The sequence below is a fragment of the Nicotiana sylvestris genome, chromosome 12 (assembly GCF_000393655.2).
Source record: "Nicotiana sylvestris chromosome 12, ASM39365v2, whole genome shotgun sequence".
Lineage (NCBI taxonomy): Eukaryota > Viridiplantae > Streptophyta > Magnoliopsida > Solanales > Solanaceae > Nicotiana > Nicotiana sylvestris.
In genome coordinates, this window is record NC_091068.1 from 141,093,394 (window position 1) to 141,115,277 (window position 21,884).

Sequence of the window (21,884 nt, forward strand, 5' to 3'; positions counted from 1 at the left end):
CTCATATATACGAGCAAAATCTGCCGTCTTAGCCTCCGTTACTGCCATCTTCGCCTCCTTCCTAGCTACCTTATATCTCTCATTGTTCGCTCTCTTCTCCTCCTCGCTAGTGCTCCCTACTAACCGCAGGTAAGCCGCCTGCTTCACTTCTATTTTACCTTGGGCAACTGCATTCCACCACCAGTCTCCTTTGTGGCCCCCGGCGCGGCCCGAAGATATCCCTAAAACCTGTCTCGCCGCCTTCCTTATATAGTCCGCCATCATCGACCACATAGTGTTTGCGTCCCCACTACTTCTCCAAGCTCCCATTGTCGATAACCTTCCTTCCAGCTCCTGAGCTTTATCCTTGGTCAAGGCACCCTACCTAATCCTCGGGCGGCCTCATATTGACCTCTTCTTCCTCCTTATCATAATGCCAATATCCATCACCAAAAGCCTATGTTGCGTTGCAAGGGTCTCACCTGGGATAACTTTGCAATCCTCGCACAACCTTCTGTCGCATCGCCTGAGGGGGAGATAGTCAATCTGAGTCTTTTCCACCGAGCTTTGGTAAGTAACCAAATATTCCTCCCGCTCCGGAAAACTTGAGTTCGCAATCACAAGATCAAATGCCTTGGAAAAGTCCAACAGCGAAATTCCCCCTCTGTTCCGCTCCCCGAAACCAAAACCGCCATGCACCTCAGTATAACAACCTACAGACGACCCAATATGACCATTGAAATCTTCTCCTATGATTAACCTCTCGGTAGGCGGAATACTACGAACGATGTCATCCAACCCCTCCCAAAAGCGCCTTTTAATCTCCTCATCCAAGCCTACTTGCAGCGCGTATGCGCTAACGACATTTAAAGTACACTCACCCACCACCAATTTAATAGTCATTAGTCTATCATTCACCCGCCTGACCTCTACCACCGACTCTCTAAGATTGCTATCTACCAGGATACCCACTCCATTCTTACCCCTCAGGACTCCAGAGTACCACAACTTATACCCATCCGCATTTCTCGCCCTCGATCTGACCTACCTAGTCTCCTGGACACACGCTATATTAATCTTCCTCTTCTGAAGGATTTTCGCCAACTCTTACTCGTTAGCGAACCTATGTTCCATGACCCGATTCTCAACCTATAAGCTCCCTTGCCTCCTCTACCTCCCTGCCTCCCGTCCCACACCCTGACCCCGGCCCCACACTCTGCCCCACCCGAGGACATGCTCTTAATCTATCATTCTAGACTGCAGCCACTACACCTACGACAAATCTAAAGAAGACTCGCTAGTGCCCAACGGACAACAAATCAAACTAGAAGGAAACAAGTGACTACAAGTACACTAGTTGAATGATTGAACTATTGTGAACTAAAGTAACATCAATTTAGCTAACACCAAAAGGAAAACAGTAGAATGGGAGGTACCAACTCCCGAGAACCAAACCTATGTTGATTTGTTGTACTCGATGTAGTTGTACACTCACACACCGTTTTCCACCGCCCTTTGTTGACGCTCGTCCAGGTTGCTCTCCTTTGCTAGTGCTCGTGCGCCCAACTTGTCTTTAACAACTTCGAGAAGTTCTTGCAAAAGAACACGCAAAAGAGCTGATAAATGAAAAAGCAGCAATTTGATTCTCTGTTCAATAGTTATCCGTCGTCGGTAGAAGTTACTGTTCCGACGACTAATGAGAGCGTTGAGAAAATTAGACAAAGACAACAGAATTTTTACAGAGAGAAGATCCTTGTTGATAAGGTTGGAATAAGAAAACTGCTCCTCCAAGCTTGTTGCCCTGTAACAACTGTAGCAGCACGCGGTGACGGCAAAGACGCAAATGCCGGCGTGGGTGTATACTGTTTAGGCAGTTTATATCAAGCCAATAATTTATCTGATTCATATATTTGTGCCTAAAATGGAGCGGTAACTAAAATAAGCTATGAGTTTGGTGGCAAGTTCAGAACCCTTAAACTTCGAATATTGGCTCCGTCTCTGTCTGTATGTTGAATCAATAAGCATTGAAATTTATTTTCTTTACGAAACTTTTGTACAAGTGAAGTGAACTCGAATATGTATGAAACAAATATACAAGTTTGAAATAAACTCGAATATGTATGAAATGAATATACAAGTTTGAAATGAACCACGACTAGTTTGGGAACAAGGTCATTAATTTATTATTTGATTGCAAACCTTTTGGTGCGGATAACACTCCATGTAGCTCCAATGTGAGGAAATTAATTAAATAACCAATACCTAATCCAATGCTTAGATATTCAACAAAATAATACAATATAACGAAGATTGACGATTTCACACTCACAATGAATTAATAGAAATAAGAACTAGGCATCTTTCATGCGGATTCTAAAGGAGGGTTACTACTTTGCGTAGTTGTCATCTCCAGTTTTAAAGTTTGTTTTTCCTTCTTGTGTTGCTTCATCTCACCATAAAAATATGAAATGAAGCACCAAATAGAGAGGAAAAGTGCCACTCCTTTTTCAGGTTGAAACTTTTCATGGAAAATAATAACAGCTAAGACTTCTGTAACTGGGAGCAAGACAGCAAGAATGATACTAGAGAGCAAAGAGGAGGAATAAGAAAGGACTCCAATGGCTCCCACAAAGAAGAATTGCCAATAAACGGCACTCCATACTAGCACATTATATATTTTTCTTCTCCAAGTCCAAATTGTTTTGCCTCTCTTGAAATTGCCTGTACAAATTGTTTATACTACCAGTTTATAAAAAAAGACAGTCTAGTGCACGAAGTATATCACATTCATGCAAGATTCAGGCAAAAGCCTGCAGCCGAAGGGGCATGATGTAGGCAGCCTACTCTGATGCAAGCATCGATGGCTGATTCCACGGCTCGAACTCGTAATCTATAACGGAAACAACTTTACCATTGCTTCAAGGCTCCGCTTCATTTATACTATCAGTGTATATAAATTAAATCTAAAATTATTTGATGTAAGAAATTTAAGTCGATCTTTATATGGAAATCATCCATGTGTAGAGTAAGTATTTTTCACCTAACTGGATTTATTGATAACAACTACCACATGATAGAAGCATGGAACACTGAACTGGAAAGGTTTGAATGCGTATGAATTATCACTGCTGCATTTAATTAAACTCACTCCATACCTTGTGTGTAGTGTAGTATACCAAAAAGAATAAGCAAAACCTCTTAACCTTAAATGAATCTTATTAGTAGTAATAGTTTTGCCAAAAAGAGAAAAAAAGAAAAAAAGAAAAAAAGGTGGTCATTGAAAATACTCTTCCTATTTATTTTATTTTTTTGCTCCTTTGACTAGGGAAGAAATTAAGGATTTACTAATTGAATAGGAGTATAAGTTACTCCTATGTACTTTGATAATAAACATTTTTTAAAATATATTAAAGTTGTATAAAACCAACTACAGGTAATTGTCCATATATAATAAACCGTGAGTTATAAGTAACTTGAAAAATAACATAAGTGATCTATTAAACTACAATGATTAAATTATATTGACAAAGTTAAAAATCTTTATACTATTAGTATACATGATAAACTTTCCTGCAAATAAAAAAAGAAGCTAAGGAAGAAAGATGCTACGAGAGAGTTAGGTTATAGATATTAGTACCTTGAAGTCGTTGTTTATGATCATTCCAACAGTTGCAAAAGCAGAAGCAAAACAACAAATCACCATTTGAACTTCCAACACCAAAGCACAAGTAATAGTTTGATTTGCTTTAATGTACGTTAACTCCACCATTGGCATAACAAATCCATATAATGCAGCAGCTAAAAGCGTCAAAACAAACCCTAATATATACTCTTTACTCGACTCTCCCTTTGGCCTATCACTTCCAGAACTTAGTGCCAAAACCACTGCTCCAACAGTCAATAAAACTATGGCATTAATAGAATGTGACGTGAATTTTTGCTTTACAAGGAAAAAAGAAAAAACAGCTGTGAAAGCAAGTTGAGTAGCAATAATTAGAGCAGAAGTTGAGACAGGTAATTGTGAGTTTCCAGAAGCATATAAATAGTTGTCAACACCGGTTAGGATACCAAATATAGAACTTGCTAAAAATATCCAAGGTGTTATAAGGAAGAGTTTCTTTGTATTGTTTTTTCGACGTTGGAAATAGGCGATGGAAAGAGGGATCAAGATAAGGGCCAACCAACAGTTTGTAGCCAACCCGACAACCAAATTCTTTTGCCACCATGTAGGAAATAGAGGCGCATAATCAGTGGACCACCACAATTACCAATTACTACAAGATACAGTTTATGACTAGAAGGATTTTCTCATTCTTTCATTAGCATGAGTTGCCATTTTCGTTAAGTTTTTCTCTCTAATAGCTCATGCGGGTGAGAAACAAGACTAACGATGAAGCTTTTTATATATGAGAAAAGATGTCAAGTTAAATAAATTAAGAAGGGCTGATTTATATAAAACTCAAAGTATTGGAATCTTCATCTGCAGTAAAGAAGAAGCAAACTTAGAAGGGGGGAAGGAACCCAAGTATGATTTTAAAATGTGGACGAAACCCTTCACGGTGTCGTTTCATAAAATGAATGAATCTCTACTGTATATAAGTGAGAAAGGCAGGAACGAACACAATTAAAAAAGTGTTACTGTGTGTTTCATGTGGACTTAAAGCAAAAGCACAAAAACTTGAAAATCAAAGAACATATATAAAGCCATGGAAATCCTGTTGAAACTATATTAATTAGTTTCTTTCATTTCACAAATCACATACAACAAAAGGTTTTCCAAGTCCTATTCCAAAGGCAAAACACACACTACACACAATTGTAAGATATACCTAACATATCGAATCATCTTAAATATTGTATGGGATTTCTGCATTAATTTTTCTATCTTATAGAATACTTAAAGAAGGAAGAAACTTGTTTGGATTGTCATAACCTTGAACTTTAAGTAGTAATTTGCCTTGTTTCAATTGTGGGATTACTTTTATCAGGTTCAATTGTGTGACTTTAGCCTTGCAGCTCAGATTAATCTGTTTAAAACTCTTGTATATTTGTATTAAAGTATAACTAATTGGAAGGGTGACTTATAGGTCACAGGTTCAAGCTGTGGAAGCAGTCACTAATGCTTATATTAGGGTAGACTGTCTATATCACACCCCTCGGGGTGCGGCCTTTATCCACACCCTGCGTGAACACGGGATACTTTGTGCACCGGGCTGCCTTAACTAAGTAGAAGTGCATTGAAGCTGAGAAGGAATATGGGTCACACTACTAGAAAATATTAATTTCTGACTGAAATTTGCGACTGAGTATATAATGGTCGCTAATGCGACTAAATTTGAGAAAGCTAATGCATGGACTACTAAGTGCAGAGATCAGGAGACATTTCCTTACAAAAGTAGCGTTTTGATCAAAACTGAGTAATATTAGAACTCATTTCCAGTACTACTCATTATGTTTTAAGAGTACGCAAATGCTAAAAATCTGGAATATGCATTTTTTAGGAGTATGCAAAGTTGTTCGGTAGCTGGCTTGACGCATAGAGAAATTTCAAGTAGTTCTATGATGTATAGAAACTAAGATTTTGTTGGTGATCTCTTGTGCATAGTTAAGGTTTAGATTCCATGGCGATGACATTAAACACTATGCTTTTGCCTAACACTTTAAATCACATGTCTTCTCAAACACTTGATTGAGAAGATAAGTACAGAAGTCTCCATACCGATCCGCAAGACTCTATTAAACCCGTTCATGACTCGTGAGATCTATGTAACCTAGACTCTGATACCAACTTGTCACGATCCAAAATCTAACTATGGTCGTGATGGCGCTTATCGTGTTACAAGGCAAGCCTACTTCCCAAAATATTACTACTAAACCGATTATAAGAAATTAATAAAACATTTCAACATTTAAATTTTTCATAAACTAAAAACTCTAAATAAAATATAGAAAAGTACCGAAACAAGCCTCAAACATTGGGGTGTCACTAAGTCATGAGTGTCTAAAATATGAACTAAGATATATAACTGTCTAAAAGAAGAAACGACAAAAGAAGTAACAAGTTTCTGCGGACACTAGCAGCTACCTTGCAATCTCCACAGATAGCAGGCCTGAACTCAATGATCGTCGCGCTCTACTCACTTGGATCTACACATAAAGTGCAGAGTGTAGTATGAGTACAACCGACTCAGTAGTAACAGAAATAACTAAGGAACTGAGCAGTAGTGACGAGCTAAGTAATATAGTCCAATTATTTATTTTCACAATTTAAAAATAAACAGAAATAAACAGGTAAATTCCATAATTCAGTAAATGCCACAAAGAAATTTAACAGATAAATGCAGCAACAGCACAAATAAATACAACCTTATAGCAGTGTCACTCCATCACTCGCACTCAACACTCAATACACTCAAAACAAACAATACTATGCGCTCAATTGGATGTGTACAGACTCCAGAGGGGCTCCCAAAGCCTAAACGCTAAGCACTAACAGCTCACATGCCATATTATCAATACCTGGATCCGCACGGTCAGCTCACGTGCTATGCGGACAGCTCCCGCGTTATGGTATCAATACCTAGACCCGCACAATCAGCTCACGTGCTACGCGGATAGCTCACGCACTATGGTATTAATATCCTCAAAACCAAGCTCTCGGCCTCACTCAGTCATGTACCTCTTCAGCCTCACAATGCACTACCAATAAGGGGATACATCCCACATCAAGTATCATAACATATCACCAAAATAATAGAGACTGAGATAAATATGTACAATAATTTCTATAACTGAGTACAAATAACGTGAGCATGGATGAAGCCTAAATATGATCTCTAACATGAAGGCAGACATGTTCACCAATAAGTAAATGCATAAACACAGATAATGGTTATTAGGCCTCACAACCTCACGGGACGGACCAAGTCTCAATCCCTCGAGGTATACACCCGCACTCCCATCACCTAGCATGGGTATCACCTCCAAACAATCATATGATATCAAATTCTTTGGGTTTATACCCTCAAGGCCAGAGTTAAAACTATTAATTACCTTAACAGCGTGAAATTCTACTCCGGGATGTCCTCGTCCCTCAACTCGGTCTCCAAGAGCTCCAAATCTATCCATAATCAAAAAAATACTATTAACATAGGATAAAGAATCGAATTCCATAATAAAAACTATATAAATAGGCCAAAAATCAGAAACCGACCAAAACCCGGTCCCCGGGCCCACGTCCCGAAACCAGTCAAAAATGGCAGAATAATAAACCTTGTCCTCTCCCAAGTCTAACCATATAAAATTTATCAAAATCGGACTCCTTGGTCCCTCAAATCCCTACCTAAAACTGTCCAAAACTCAAGCTCCAACTCCCTCAATTTCACTTTGAAATCATCATCAAATCACAAAAATAAAGATGGGTTCAGGAAATATAACCAAAACCGAGTAGAGAACACTTACCACAATCCGTACGGTGAAAATCGCCTCAATCCGAGCTCCCCAACTTAAAATATGACTGAATAAACAAACTCTTATTTTATATTTTTCTGTCAACAATTCTGCCTCATTTCTTGTGCCAAACAATCCCGAAACTCGCTTTTTATGCCTCCAGTGAATTTCTTGTGAAATTCTAGTCAAATTAGGCTTTTAAATCACTCAATTTGACCTTATAATGAATCAGATATGTTGGTTTTAATATTTGCAAATAGTGCAGATTTTTTAATACGTCGTCAGTGGCAATTTCGTAATTAATCTGAAAAATCTGGCAACCTAATTGTTAGTAAAATGACCATAAACCCTCATACGATGTCCAAATTCGACGATTGTTTTTGCTACGGGTCCGTAATTATAATATGGATCTAATGCTTCAATCAAAAAAGAAATCGGAGCTCATTTGTTCAATATGATATCATTTATGCTTGAAGAAACGGCGTCGAAACCTAAGAAAAACGGCAAGACAACCCAAACCTATCCGAAACTCATCCAAGTCCCTCGAGACCTCAACCAATAATTTCAGCAAGTCATATATCACTACCCGAACTTAGTTGAACCTTCGCAACACCCAAAACAACACTAAAACACCAAATCAACCTTGAATTCAAGCCTAAGAACTTCTAAACTTCCAACTTTCGCCAATTCAAGCCTAATTCTACCACAGACCTCCAAATTACATTTCGAACACATTCCTAAGTCTAAAATCACCCAATGAAGCTAATCAAATCATAAAAATCCAAATTCGATTACTCATAAGTCAACTTCTAGTTGACTTTTCTAACTAAGAGACTAAGTGATTATTTCACTCCAAAACTACTCCGAACCCAAACCTACCAACTCGATACAATTCAATACAACTGGACAACACATAAATAAGCATAGATGGGGGAAATGGGGCTATAACTCTCAGAACGAATGACCGGGTCGTTACATCTTCCCCTCTTAAACAAACGTTCGTCCTCAAACGAGTCTGAAAAAGAAACATACCTGAAGTCTCAAATAGGTGAAACCTTCAGTAATACCTTCTCGTCACATTCAAATCATATGAACTCATCCCGCGATCACATCATACTCATCACGCATCCATCCAGACACCATTTCCACTAATAGGGACACTACCAGACATATACGTCCACAAGCATGCGCTCACACAATCAATACCTCAGTGCTTAATCTACAGTCAAAACCCAGCCTCAAGTCCTCCAGACTGGCCAACATCAAGACACAAAAATCACATCTCGCACCTTATCCAGAGAATCACAATCTGTATATGCACAACTGATATCGAGCGCTCATGTACGCATACGAATGCGTGGAAGGAATTCAAAGAGTTACACTTTAGGCTGAATCAATACCGCACGATAAGAACTCAAGAAGGTGAAGTTTTCCTAAAGGTTCTACAGCCTCAAGAAGATAATTACAGACGTCTCCGTACCGATCCGCAAGACTCTACTAAACCCGCTTATGACTCGTAAGACCTATGTAACCAAAGCTCTGATACCAACTTGTCACGACCCAAAATCTAACCATGGTCGTGATGGTGCCTATCGTTTTACAAGGCAAGCCGACTTCCCAAAATATTACTACTAAATCGATTATCTAAAACATTTCAACATTTAAATTGTTCATAAACTAAATCAACTCTAAATATAATATAGAAAAATATGGAAACGAGCCGAAAACATTGGGGTATCACTAAGTCATGAGCGTCTAAAACTATGAAATAAGATATATAACTGTCTAAAATAAGAAATGACAAAAGGAGTAACAAGGTCCTACGGACACTAGCAGCTACCTTGCAATCTCCACAGATAGTCGGCCTGAACTCAATGATCGTCGTGCTCTAACTCACCTAGATCTGCACATAAAGTGCAGGGTATAGTATGAGTACAACCGACTAAGTAGTAACAGAAATTACAAAGGAACTGAGCAATAGTGACGAGCTAAGTAAATCAGTCCAATTATTTATTTTCACAATTTAAAAATAAATAGGTAAATTCCATAACTTAGTGAATGCCACAAAGAAATTTAACAGATAAATGCAGTAACAGCATAAATAAATACAACCTCACAGCAGTGTCACTCCATCACTCATCACTCGCACTCAGCACTCAACACACTCAAAATACTCAACACTCTACGCTCACTGGGGGTGTGTACAAATGCCGAAGGGGCTCCCAAAGCCCAAGAGCTAAGCACATACAATTCACGTGCCATAATATCAATACCTAGATCCGCATGGTCCGCTCATGTGCTACGCGGACAGCTCACGCTCTATGGTATTAATATCCTCACAACCAGGCCCTCGGCCTCACTCAATCATGTATCTCTCCAGCCTCACAATGCGCCACCAATAAGGGGACACATCCCACATCAAGTATCACAAGATATCAGCAAAATAATAGACACTGAGGTAAACATGTACAATAATTTCTATGACTGAGTACAAATAAAGTGAGCATGAATGAAGCCTAAACATGATCTCTAACGTGAAGGTAGACAAATTCACCAACAAGTAAATGCATAAACACAGATAATGGTTATTAGGTATCACAACCTCACGGGATGGACCAAGTCTCATTCCCTCGAGGTATACACCCACACGCCCGTCACCTAGCGTGGGTATCACCTCCAAACAATCACATGATATCAAATTCTCTAGGTTTATACCCTCAAGGCCAGAGTTAAAACTGTTACTTACATTAATAACGTGAAATCCTACTCCGAGATGTCCTCGTCCCTCGACTCGATCTCCAAGAGCTTCGAATCTATCCATAATCACAATAATGCTATTAACATAGAATAAAGAATCGAATTTCACAATAAAAACTATAGACATAGGCCAAAAATCCATAAACAGCCAAAACTCGGCCCCGGGCCCACATCTCGAAACCAGTCAAAAATATGACCGATTGAACAAACCCTTATTTTATATTTATCTTCCAGCTATTCTGCCTCGTTTCTTATGCCAAACGATCCTGAAACTCGCTTTTTATGCCTATAATGGATTCCTTGTGAAATTTTAGTCAAGTTAAAATTTTGAATCACTCAATTTGACCTTATAATGAATGAGATATGTTGGTTTTAATATTTGCAAATAGTGCAGATTTTTGAATACGCCGTCAGTGGCAATTTCGTAGTTAATCTGAAAAATTTGGCAACCTAATTCTTAGTAAAATGAACATAAAATCTCATTCGATGTCTAAATTCGATGATTTTTTTCTACGGGTCTGTAATTACGATACAGATCTAATGCTTCAATCAAAAAAGAAATCGAAACTCATTTATTCAATATGATATCATTTATTCTTGAAGAAAGGACGTCGAAACATAAGAAAAACGAGCACAACACAACCCAAACCTATCCGAAACTCACTCGAGGCCCTCGGGACCTCAACCAATAATTCCAAAAATTCATATATCACTACCCAAACTTAGTCGAACCTCCGGAACACCCAAAACAACACTAAAACACCAAATCAACCGTGAATTCAAGCCTAAGAACTTCTAAACTTCCAACTTTCGCCAATTCAAGCCTAATTCTACGACGGACCTCCAAATTACATTTCGGACACATTTCTAAGTCTAAAATCACCCAACGAAGCTAATCGAATCATAAAATTCCAAATTCGAATTTGATTACTCCTAAGTCAACTTGCGGATGACTTTTCTAACTTAGCTTTTTAACTAAGAGACTAAGTGATCATTTTACTCTAAACTACTCCGAACCCAAACCTACCAACTCGATACAACTCAACACAGCTGGACAACACATAAATAAACATAGATGGGGAAATGGGGCTATGACTTTTAGAGCGAACGACCGGGTCGTTATATCCTCCCCCTCTTCAACAAATGTTTGTCCTCTTACGAGTCTGAAAACGAAACATTCTTGAAGTCTCAAATAGGTGAAACCTTCAGCAATACCTTCTCCCCACATTCAAATCATATGAACTCATCACACGGTCACATCATACTTATCACGTATCCATCCAGACACCATTTCCACTAATAGGGACACTACCGGACATATAGGTCCACAAGTAAGCGCTCACACAATCAACACCTTACTGCTTAATCTACAATCAAAACCGGGCCTCAAGTCCTCTAGACTAGCCCAACATCAACACACATAAATCACATCTCGCACCTTATCTAGGGAATCACAATCCGTCGATGCACAACTGATATCGAGCGCTCATGTGTGCATACGAATACGTGGAAGGAATTCAAAGAGTTACACTTCAAGCTGAATCAATACCGGATGATAAGAATTCAAGAAGGTGAAGTTTTCCTAAAGGTTCTGCAGCCTCACGAAGATAATTACAAACATCTCCGTACCGATCCGCAAGACTCTACTAAACCCGCTCATGACTCGTAAGACCTATGTAACCTAGGCTCTGATACCAACTTACCACTATCCAAAATCTAACCATAGTTGTGATGGCGCCTATCGTGTTACAAAGGAAGCCTACTTCCCAAAATATTACTACTAAACCGATTATAAGAAATTAATTAAATATTTCAACATTTAAATTTTTCATAAACTAAATCAACTCTAAATATAATATAGAAAAATAAGGAAACGAGCCCCAAACATCAGGGTATCACTAAGTCATGAGCGTCTAAAACTATGAACTAAGATATATAACTGTCTAAAAGAAGAAACAACAAAAGGAATAACAAGGTCCTGCGGACACTAGCAGCTACCTTGCAATCTCCACACAGAGTACAAAGTGTAGTATGAGTACAACCGACTCAGTAGTAATAGAAATAACTAAGGAACTGAGCAGTAATGATGAGCTAAGTAAAACAATCCAATTATTTGTTTTCACAATTTTAAAATTTATAGAAATAAACAGGTAAATTCCATAACTCAGTAAATGCCACAAAGAAATTTAACAGATAAATGCAGCAATAGCACAAATAAATACAACCTCACAGCAGTGTCACTCCATCACTCATCACTCGCACTCAACACTCAATACACTCAACACTCTGCGCTTACTGGGGTGTGTACAGACTTCGGAGGGGCTCCCAAAGTCCAAGCGCTAAGCACTGACAACTCATATGCCATAATATCATTACTTGGATCCGCACGGTCAGCTCACGTGCTACGCGGACAGCTCACGCGCTATTGTATCAATACCTGGATCCGCACGGTCAGCTCATGTGCCACGCGGACAGCTCACACGCTATGGTATTAATATCCTCACAACCAGGCCCTCAGCTTCACTCGGTCATATACCTCCTCAGCCTCACAATGCACCACTAATAAGGGGACACAACCTGCATCAAGTATCACAAAATATCAGCAAAATAATAGAGACTGAGGTAAACATGTACAATAATTTCTATGACTGAGTACAAATAACGTGAGCATGAATGAAGCCTAAACATGATCTCTAACGTAAAGGCAGATAAGTTCACCAACAAGTAAATGCATTAACACAGATAACGGTTATTAGGCCTCACAGCCTCACGGGATGGACCAAGTCTCAATCCTTCGAGGTATACACCCACACGCCCATCACCTAGCTTGGGTATCACCTCCAAACAATCACATGATATCAAATTCCCTGGGTTTATACCCTCAAGGTCAGAGTTAAAATTGTTACTTACCTTAACAACGTAAAATTCTACTTCAAGATGTCCTCGTCCGACTCGATCTCCAAGAGCTCCGAATCTATCCATAATCAGATTAATACTATTAACATAGGCTAAAGAATTGAATTCCACAATAAAAACTATATAAATAGGCCAAAAATCTGTAAAAAGTCAAAACCCGGCCTCGGGCCCACATCTTGAAACCACTCCAAAATAGCCTAATAATAAACCTTGTCCTCTCCCAAGTCTAACCATATAAAATTTATCAAAATCGGACTCCGTTTGGTCCCTCAAATTCCTACCTAAATTTCTCCAAAACTCAAGCCCAAACTCCCTCAATTCACTTTGAAATCATCAATCAAATCCCAAAAATGAAGATGGATTCATGAAATATAACCAAAACCAAATAGAGAACACTTACCCCAATCCTTATGGTAAAAACCGGCTCCAAAACCGCCCAAATCCGAGCTCTCCAACTCAAAATATGATCGAATGAACAAACCCTTGTTTTATATTTTTCTGCTAGCTGTTCTGCCTCGTTTCTCGTGTCAAACAATCCTGAAACTCACTTTTTGTAGCTCCAATGGATTCCATGTTAAATTCTAATCAAGTTATGCTTTTGAATCACTCAATTTGACCTTATAATGAATAAGATATGTCAGTTTCAATATTTGCAAATAGTGCAGATTTTTAAATATGCCATCAGTGGCAATTTCGTAATTAATCTGAAAAATCTGGCAACCTAATTCTTAGTAAAATGACTATAAAATCCTCATACGATGTCCAAATTCGACGATTCTTTTTGCTACAGTCCGTAATTACGATACGGATCTAATGCTTCAATCAAAAAAGAAATCGGAGCTTATTTGTTCAATATGATATCATTTATGCTTGAAGAAATGACGTCGAAACATAAGAAAAACGAGCGCAACACAACCCAAACCTATCCGACACTCATCCGAGGCCCTCGGGACCTTAACCAATAATTTCTACAAGTTATATATCACTACCCGAACTTAGTCGAACCTTCGGAACACCCAAAACAACACCAAAACACCAAATCAATCTCGAATTCAAGCCTAAGAACTTCTAAACTTCCAACTTTCGCCAATTCAAGCCTAATTCTACGACGGAACTCCAAATTACATTCCGTACACATTCCTAAGTCTAAAATCACCCAACGAAGCTAATCGAATCATAAAAATCCAAATCCGAATTCGATTACTCCTAAGTCAACTTCCGGATGACTTTTTGAACTTAGCTTTCTAACTAAGAGACTAAGTGATCATTTCACTCTAAAAATACTCCAAACCCAAACCTACCAACTCGATACAACTCAACACAGATGGACTACACCTAAATAAACATAGATGGGGAAAATGGGGCTATAACTCTTAGAACGAATGATCGGGTCGTTACATCCTCCCCCTCTTCAACAAACGTTCATCCTCGAACGAGTCTAAAAACGAAACATACGTGAAGTCTCAAATAGGTGAAACCTTCAGCAATACCTTCTCATCACATTCAAATCATATGAACTCATCTAGCGGTCACATCATACTCATCACGTATCCATCCAGCCACCATTTTCACTGATAGGGACACTACCGGACATATAGGTCTAAAATCGCGCGCTCACACAATCAACACCTCAGTGCTTAATCTACAGTCAAAACTCGGCCTTAAGTCCTCCAGACTGGCCCAACATCAACACACATAAATCATATCTCGCACCTTATGCAGGGAATCACAATCCGTCAATGCACAACTGATATCGAGTGCTTATGTGCGCATATGAATGCATGGAAGGAATTCAAAGAGTTACACTTCAAGATGAATCAATATTGCACGATAAAAATTCAAGAAGGTGAAGTATTCCTAAAGGTTCTACAGCCTCTCGAAGATAAGTACAGACGTCTCTGTACCGATCCGACTCTACTTAACCCGCTCATGACTCGTGAGACCTATGTAACCTAGGCTCTGATACCAACTTGTCACAACCCAAAATCTAACCATGGTCGTGATGGCGCCTATCATGTTATAAGGCAAGCCTACTTCCCAAAATATTACCACTAAACAGATTATAAGAAATTAATAAAATATTTCAACATTTAAATTTTTCATAAACTAAATCAACTCTAAATATAATATAGAAAAATGTGGAAACGAGCCTCAAACATCAGCGTGTAACTAAGTCATGAGCGTCTAAAACTATGAACTAAGATATACAATTGTCTAAAAGAAGAAACGACAAAAGGAATAACAAGGTCTTGCGGACACTAGCAGCTACCTTGCAATCTCCACAAATAGCCGGTCTGAACTCAACGATCATTGTGCTCTAACTCACTTGGATCTACGCATAAAGTGTAGGGTGTAGTATGAGTATAACTGACTCAGTAGTAACAGAAATAACTAAGGAACTGAGCAGTAGTGACGAGTTATGAAAAAAAACTTGAAGTTTTCTGAGTGAAAGAAAAAATTTCACCCAAAAATTACCCTAAACCAGTTTGGGAACTTGAAAAAAAAATCTAAAATTTTTCAAAAACTGATCATTTTCCATGAACAATAATGTTTTCAAATTTTTGTTTGAAAAATGTACCCAAAATCTATGGCCAAATGGCTGCTCATTCTTTATGGTATTTGAAAGTTATGTTTCAAATTTGAGCTTATTTGAAAAAGATTTGGAATTGCATCGTGTAATGGATTGTTGAAATTCGAAAAATAATTTTATGTTTCAGAATTTAAGATTCGAAATCAGAAGTTGCATTCAATAGAATGAACTTCTTAAGATTTAAATTTCTGAAGCTACATTTGAAAGATAGAAGAACTTCATATTTGATTTCTGAAGTTGCATTGAAAATATTGAACTACTTCATATTCGAATTTCTAAAATTGCATTGGAAAGATAGAGAGCATTGAAGAGATTGAACTACTTCAGACCCGAGCGGTACACTTTGTAAAATTTTGTACAATGAGGGTATAATTTCAATGGTGACCCTAAATAATCTAAACGACAAGCCAAATGGACCTTTGGCTGATGAAATAGTAAAAATTGCACGGGGCGTCTTATTTGGTCGCCCCCATTTAATCTATACCTATTTTTTAAAAAAGTTTTAACTTGTACCCACTTTTTAAATAATTTCAACCCCTTTTCTCATCATCCTTCTCCCAGTGATCTCTAGAACTTAACATTGATGTAACAATGAAACGTCTGTGTTTTCTTCTTATTCTTCTTTTTTTCCCTCGTAGTTAGGACATTAGTGTTGTAGGAAACAACGAATGATAAAAGCACAAACATCTGAATAAATATACTACTTTAATTTGCTTACATTGATCTAGCAAAAGGATCTAGCAGCTGAAAGAAGACAAACAATATTTTCATTGTTTGTCTCTCCAAATCCCTGAACGCTGAACATGAGCATTTCTGTTCTCAATTGATGATATCCTTTGTTCGCACTACAAGAAAACGAGGTTATTATGGCGGCTATTTTAGCATATAATGGCGGTTTGAAACCGCCATAATACACATTAACGGCGGCTTTTAAAAGCGCCACAATCCCGTCTGCCAAAATTATATTATGGCGTTTCTGGGCAAACCACCGTAATGACATGTAAAAACCGCCGTATTTTAACAGTTTTAATGTAGCTTTTATTTTTGCATATTAAGGCGGTTTTAAACCGCCATAATGTGTTTTTTCTGCTTCAGCCTTTTCACAATCCTATTTTTTCACATTTAGAGTCCTATTTATTGAATGCTATGCTTTGAAACTTCTGTAGTACTTCATAATCAATTAAACCCAATATAGAATATTAAAAAAGAAAAAATATTCATTATATAAAACACAAGTATACCAAAATTACATCATCCAAATATTAATGCTTCAAAGTGTATTTCAACAGTAATATCCAAAAGATTCATAGTTGATCCAACGAAATAATCACAAATTCACACTTGCACAAGTATACCAAAATTACATCATCCAAATATTAATACTTCAAATTGTATTTCCACAGTAATATCCAAAAGATCCATAGTTGATCCTATAAAATAATCACTAATTCACACTTGGACGATCATCATTGTTACTTTCATCTAAAGATCTTCTTGGTTCAACTGTTGATGGTGCATCACTTCCTAAATCTGGTGCCTGAAAAAAAGGAAGCAAAAATACAATCAATAAGCAAATAACTAAAATGTTAACAGGTAAGCTGAAGTAGGAGGACTGGATTTACTATGAGACTCTTATTTAGTCTGATAAATATACCAATAATAGTTTATTTGTATGAAGATTCGAAGCCAAACGACTAATCACTTTAATGAGAGGTTTTGTATTTTATTTCTGTTTTTTTGTCAACTGTTAACTGTTTAATTCTCTTTACAATTTGGAACATGACCACAAGTAAAAACTTCTGAAAATTTTTAAACCCCATACAACCTTTTCTCTATTAGCAGCCCATCATTTTCTTGGCCGCAAGTCCAGGTTTTGTTGTCACAGTTCCATCATTTCCAGCCAAAGCACTGTATTTATCCTTCCTAGTAAAATTAGTGCACTCATACGATAAAGTTGCAGCATATAACCATAAGAAAAGCAACTAAAATTTTACTGTAGCAAGAGAACTTATACCTGTGGAGGAGTGAAAAATAAGTGAGCAAACTCCTCGGGGATATTCCCTATGTTCCTTTCATATAAGCTAATTAGTGCATTTAATTTTGATTTCACATCTGTCATCTCTTGCTTCCGCGCCGGAGTTGGAGCGGTAGTGCTAGATGAACCCACATAACCACGACGGTATCTCACAAATGTCTGTTTGAATGCTACTATTGGAACTACACCCAAGCCTAAACCTCGAACACAGCCGGGGTGCTCGGGACCGAATACTATGCCAAGTGCATCATTTGGTGAAGGTTCATCAAGACTTTCTGCTCTTTCAGTTCGAATTTCTTCAATTCTTTCCTACAAAAATTGAAGAAGCATAAACTAAGCAATATGAAGGTGCTTGGAACTTGGAAATGACAAGAATTATACATTAAACTGCTAGCTAAAACAAGAATCAAACCATTAACAGATCCATAACACCACATCCCAAAATGAAATGCAAATTATACCATATGGTCTAGCCAAAATTCCCGTAGAAGCAGCAGATCTCATTTAACGCTAATCTGCTAACATAACAACACTAATCACCTCATATATATCATTTCCGTAGAAGCAGCAGATCTCATTTCCGTGGACCACAAAAAAACCGCACTAAATGACTTCATATATATCAACATCGAAACTCACAGTAAAAAATATTGTCACCAACAACCTATCATGCATCTCAGACTATCAAAATGCTAGTGGAAATATTTGTGGAAACCCACTAGACAAGCAATACCAATCTAAAATTAAAATATAATTTCACAGCAGAAGGCACCAAAAATGTTACTTACCCCAATCACCCTAGCCTCATCAGTTACATAACTCCCATCTTTCCTTTTATGAGTCTCAGTCCACATTTTGCCTCGATCAAAAGCTTTTCCCATCGCCTTCTGAAATTTTTAAAATGAATAATGTTAGTAATTAATTGAGAACATATATCTTATCTAAGTTAAGCGCTTAAACTACCATTGCAGCCCTTCTTTTAGCCAAACTCATAGCACCACAAGTATGAGGAAGTTGATTTTTTCGAATCTGTGCATTCTTCTTGCAACGCTCCTACAAATTAAATAGGTGAAATTCTATTATACAAGACCAAAATAAGCAAAAGCAGAAGCAAGAGAAGTAGTAGAGAAGAAGAAGAAGAAGCAACAGAAGTAGATACAGTAGCAGAAGCAGCAGCAGAAGCAAAAGAAGAAGCAGATAGCAGTAGCAGAAGCAACTATAAAGCTTGTTAACATTTTTTCCAGCAAAAGAAGAAGCAGATAACAATTCTAATATCATACTCATCGCCTTGTCAGTCATTCGACAAAGACACTTTATATGATATATTTTGATTAGAAAGGACAATTTGGAATACTTCGTACACCCTTCGTATAATGGTTGATTGCCATCTTCGACCAATTCATAAAACTTTGTATAATCTTCATTATGCCCCTCAACGTGCCCTTCATCAAATATTTCTTCTCTATTTATATGATTAGAAAACACACCAGGCTCGTTGACATTGTTCCTGGTGAACCCAAACGCATCATTAATCATAATTTCCATTGGATCTTGGGGCTGTAACTTATCTTCTATGATATGGGTGCTCTGAGAAGTCTGTTGCACGGTTGCATCTGATTCTTCACCATGCCAATACCAAAATGTGTAGTTTTTTGGAAAAGGTTTAAGAATCAGGTGCTCTTCAACTACATCTCTTCTTTGCCACTTGTTAAAACCATATTTTGGACACGGACACTTAATTACACGCCCATCAACTTACCCGTGCTCAAAAGCAAAATCCAAAAATTGTCTTAGACCATCTGCATATTCAGGTGTGTTTCGTGGTTTGCTAATCCAAGATTATCAATTGGCATGGCTAGAAAGGAAGACATAAGATAACATCACAATATTAAAACTAAAAAGATAGTTCAAAAGCTTATATGTGAAAAACATAACCTCTGAATATATCCACTTAATTTGAAAAACCATTGCCAACTTAATTAACATGAAAAGTCACATCATTTATACATTAATTAATTTTGAATGCAACCTCGTATTGTAATCTCTTCAAATGCAGAATTGTTGAATGTCAAATACAGCTCTTTAAATGGTAAACAAATTAAGAAATGGTCTATTAATACTTGAAACAAAAGTACTATTTAGGTTTCTTGTACAGTTAAAGTTTAACTTCAGATTATTCCTGCATTTTTGCTTTTAGTTTCAAAATTCATAAAGCCTAAGGAAAAACATAACCTGCAATAATTAGTGAATATATCCACTTAATCTGAACTAAGTTTTTCTCTAAAAATATTTGCTCATACACAGTGTCAAACAGTTAACTTACTACTTCAGATTCTTACAGTTGGATGGCATATCTTTCTACCTATACAATTGGATGGCATTGTCTACTCGGAGAAATAGAAGAATCTGAAGTTAGAAAATTGGGAGCTCAATTTGTGCTAAACTATAAATGTTTCCAGCGTTATTAGAGGGGAATGCATTACCTCAGCTGCAATTGTTTGGAGATTGTGAGTTTTACATTCCAGCAGCCTTCAATAAGAATGAATCGGGAGAAGTAATTGGGGGAACTAGAAATTAGGGGAAAGATATACGAGACTTATGGAGGGAAAGGAATTGGGGAAATTCTGGAGGGAGTCTCAAAATGTGAGGAGGAAATACTAAAACTTATTAAAGGAATAGTTAAAACATTTTGATTAAAATATTACGGCGTTTCTAACCGCCACAATACGAAATAATGGCCGCTATAAAAACATTTAATTCAGCGGCTGGTAAAAAGCTATTTTTAATTATATTTTGTGGCGGTTATTTGGAACAGCCGTAATATAACCGCCACAATAATTCCGATTTTTTGTAGTGTTCCGTCATTTTAATTAGGCCAACAGACAATTGAGGCTGCTGCAGCTCTTCTGTAGAATATAAACGAACAAGATTAAAAATAGTAGGGACTTTTCTTTTGCTCGTCGTCGTCACTGTGGATGTAGAGCTGAAGTTCGCCAGTTACAAAAACAAAAACTTCGCCAGTTACAAAACAAAAACTTCAGCTGTAGAGCTGAACTTCAGGCCTGACTACTAGAGTGTTGAAGTTTTGCGTGATTGTCTTTGCTACTTCAGCCCCGTATGCTGAAGCTATGCGAAAAAGCGGGTACGCTTGCAATTTTTTTGCGAAGCGGACACAGGTTAAAACGTGACACAAAAGGCGGATATAAATGCAAATGCCCCGATGAAATATGGCCATCGTTTGAAGCCCAATTAGATTGGTTAGCCCAAACTAAGTTGGAATTTAGTTTAAATTTCTCATGGACTTAAATAATCAATTTTGATTTTGATTTGATATTCGTTGAATATAGAAATTTAATCCAAATTTTATATGGACTTAATCCCAAAAAAAAAAAATGGTATTTCTCCAATAGCATCTGTCTTCTGAACATAATAATTTCATACAAGAATAAAAGGGCACATGCATTTGGCCGTACCTTGCTACACAAACATGTATCGTTTGGTCCATATTGGGATATTTGACTCTCAGATTTTTTCTTCTTCATCTGCTTTTACTCCTGTTAATTTTAAAGATGATCACTTCAACTTTATTTACTCATACTAACGATACTAGCTTTGCACACAAGAATTCACTAAACTATCTTTCATAACTAAAAAATCACTTAATAAGTATTATAGAAATGATAATATATCTAGTGTCCCCTCATCGCATTTCTGCTCCTAGTGACTTTCTGTGATAATTAGACAGAGTTGATTGACTTTTTCAATACTTAAATAAAGTTGAAAAACTTTTTGATTACAAAAGATAGCTCAATCACTTTGAAGCAATAAAGCAAAGGTTGAACGATCATCCATGAAATTATCTCGCTTCTCCTTCTTGCTTTCTTCATTTTCACCATAGAAATAGAAAACAAATCCGCATAGAGCTAGAAAAAGAGCGACTCCCTTTTTAGCTTAAAATTTTTCATCAAATAAAATTACAGCTAAAACTTCGGTAATAGAAAGTAAGAAAGCGCCTGTAATTCCAGAGAGCAAAGATGAAGAATTCCAACTAATCCCAAGAGCGCGAGTTGCCAAAGAATGGCACACCATACTAGTACCATATAATACTTTGCTTCTCCTATCTGATATTGACTTGCCTCCCTGGAATCGCCTGTTAAA

The 21,884-nt window shown here is 37.4% G+C and overlaps 2 protein-coding genes and 1 pseudogene across 5 annotated transcripts; all 3 read right to left on the bottom strand.

Moving 5' to 3' along the window:
- Positions 1-381: 381 nt before the first annotated feature.
- On the bottom strand, positions 382-882 carry LOC138883853 (uncharacterized). The gene has a single exon (XM_070164570.1). It carries the CDS (start codon positions 880-882, stop codon positions 382-384), a length of 501 nt encoding a protein of 166 aa, XP_070020671.1.
- A 1,255-nt stretch (positions 883-2,137) lies between these two features.
- Positions 2,138-7,107, bottom strand: LOC104228742 (purine permease 3-like; annotated as a pseudogene).
- Positions 7,108-16,890: 9,783 nt separating this feature from the next.
- LOC104228736 (uncharacterized) lies at positions 16,891-20,377 on the bottom strand. 4 transcript variants are annotated; one of them, XR_711395.2, is made up of 6 exons: positions 20,210-20,377; positions 18,690-18,779; positions 18,515-18,613; positions 17,706-18,035; positions 17,517-17,614; positions 16,891-17,228 (listed from the first exon to the last, which is right to left on the bottom strand). XR_711395.2 is itself a non-coding variant. In XM_070165197.1 (6 exons), exons 2-5 carry the CDS (start codon positions 18,717-18,719, stop codon positions 17,527-17,529), a joined length of 543 nt encoding a protein of 180 aa, XP_070021298.1. In that variant the 5' UTR covers positions 18,720-18,779; positions 20,210-20,368; the 3' UTR covers positions 16,891-17,228; positions 17,517-17,526. The 4 variants fall into 4 exon arrangements, 2 of the variants coding, with proteins under 2 accessions (XP_070021298.1, XP_009779564.1); XR_711394.2 differs by having other exon boundaries at positions 17,517-17,599; positions 20,210-20,368; XM_070165197.1 differs by having other exon boundaries at positions 17,517-17,610; positions 20,210-20,368.
- Positions 20,378-21,884: the final 1,507 nt, after the last annotated feature.

What these genes read in the sequence shown, in the direction of transcription:
- LOC138883853 (XM_070164570.1), bottom strand. Translation starts at nt 882, where the DNA reads ATGACTATTAAATTGGTGGTGGGTGAGTGTACTTTAAATGTCGTTAGC.
- LOC104228736 (XM_009781262.2), bottom strand. Translation starts at nt 18,719, where the DNA reads ATGAGTTTGGCTAAAAGAAGGGCTGCAATG. An exon ending in ATGAGGCTAGGGTGATTGGG is followed by an intron (nt 18,036 to 18,514) that starts GTAAGTAACATT and finishes CAATTTTTGTAG; the next exon opens with GAAAGAATTGAAGAAATTCG. An exon ending in TATTTTTCACTCCTCCACAG is followed by an intron (nt 17,229 to 17,705) that starts GTATAAGTTCTC and finishes CCTTTTTTTCAG; the next exon opens with GCACCAGATTTAGGAAGTGA.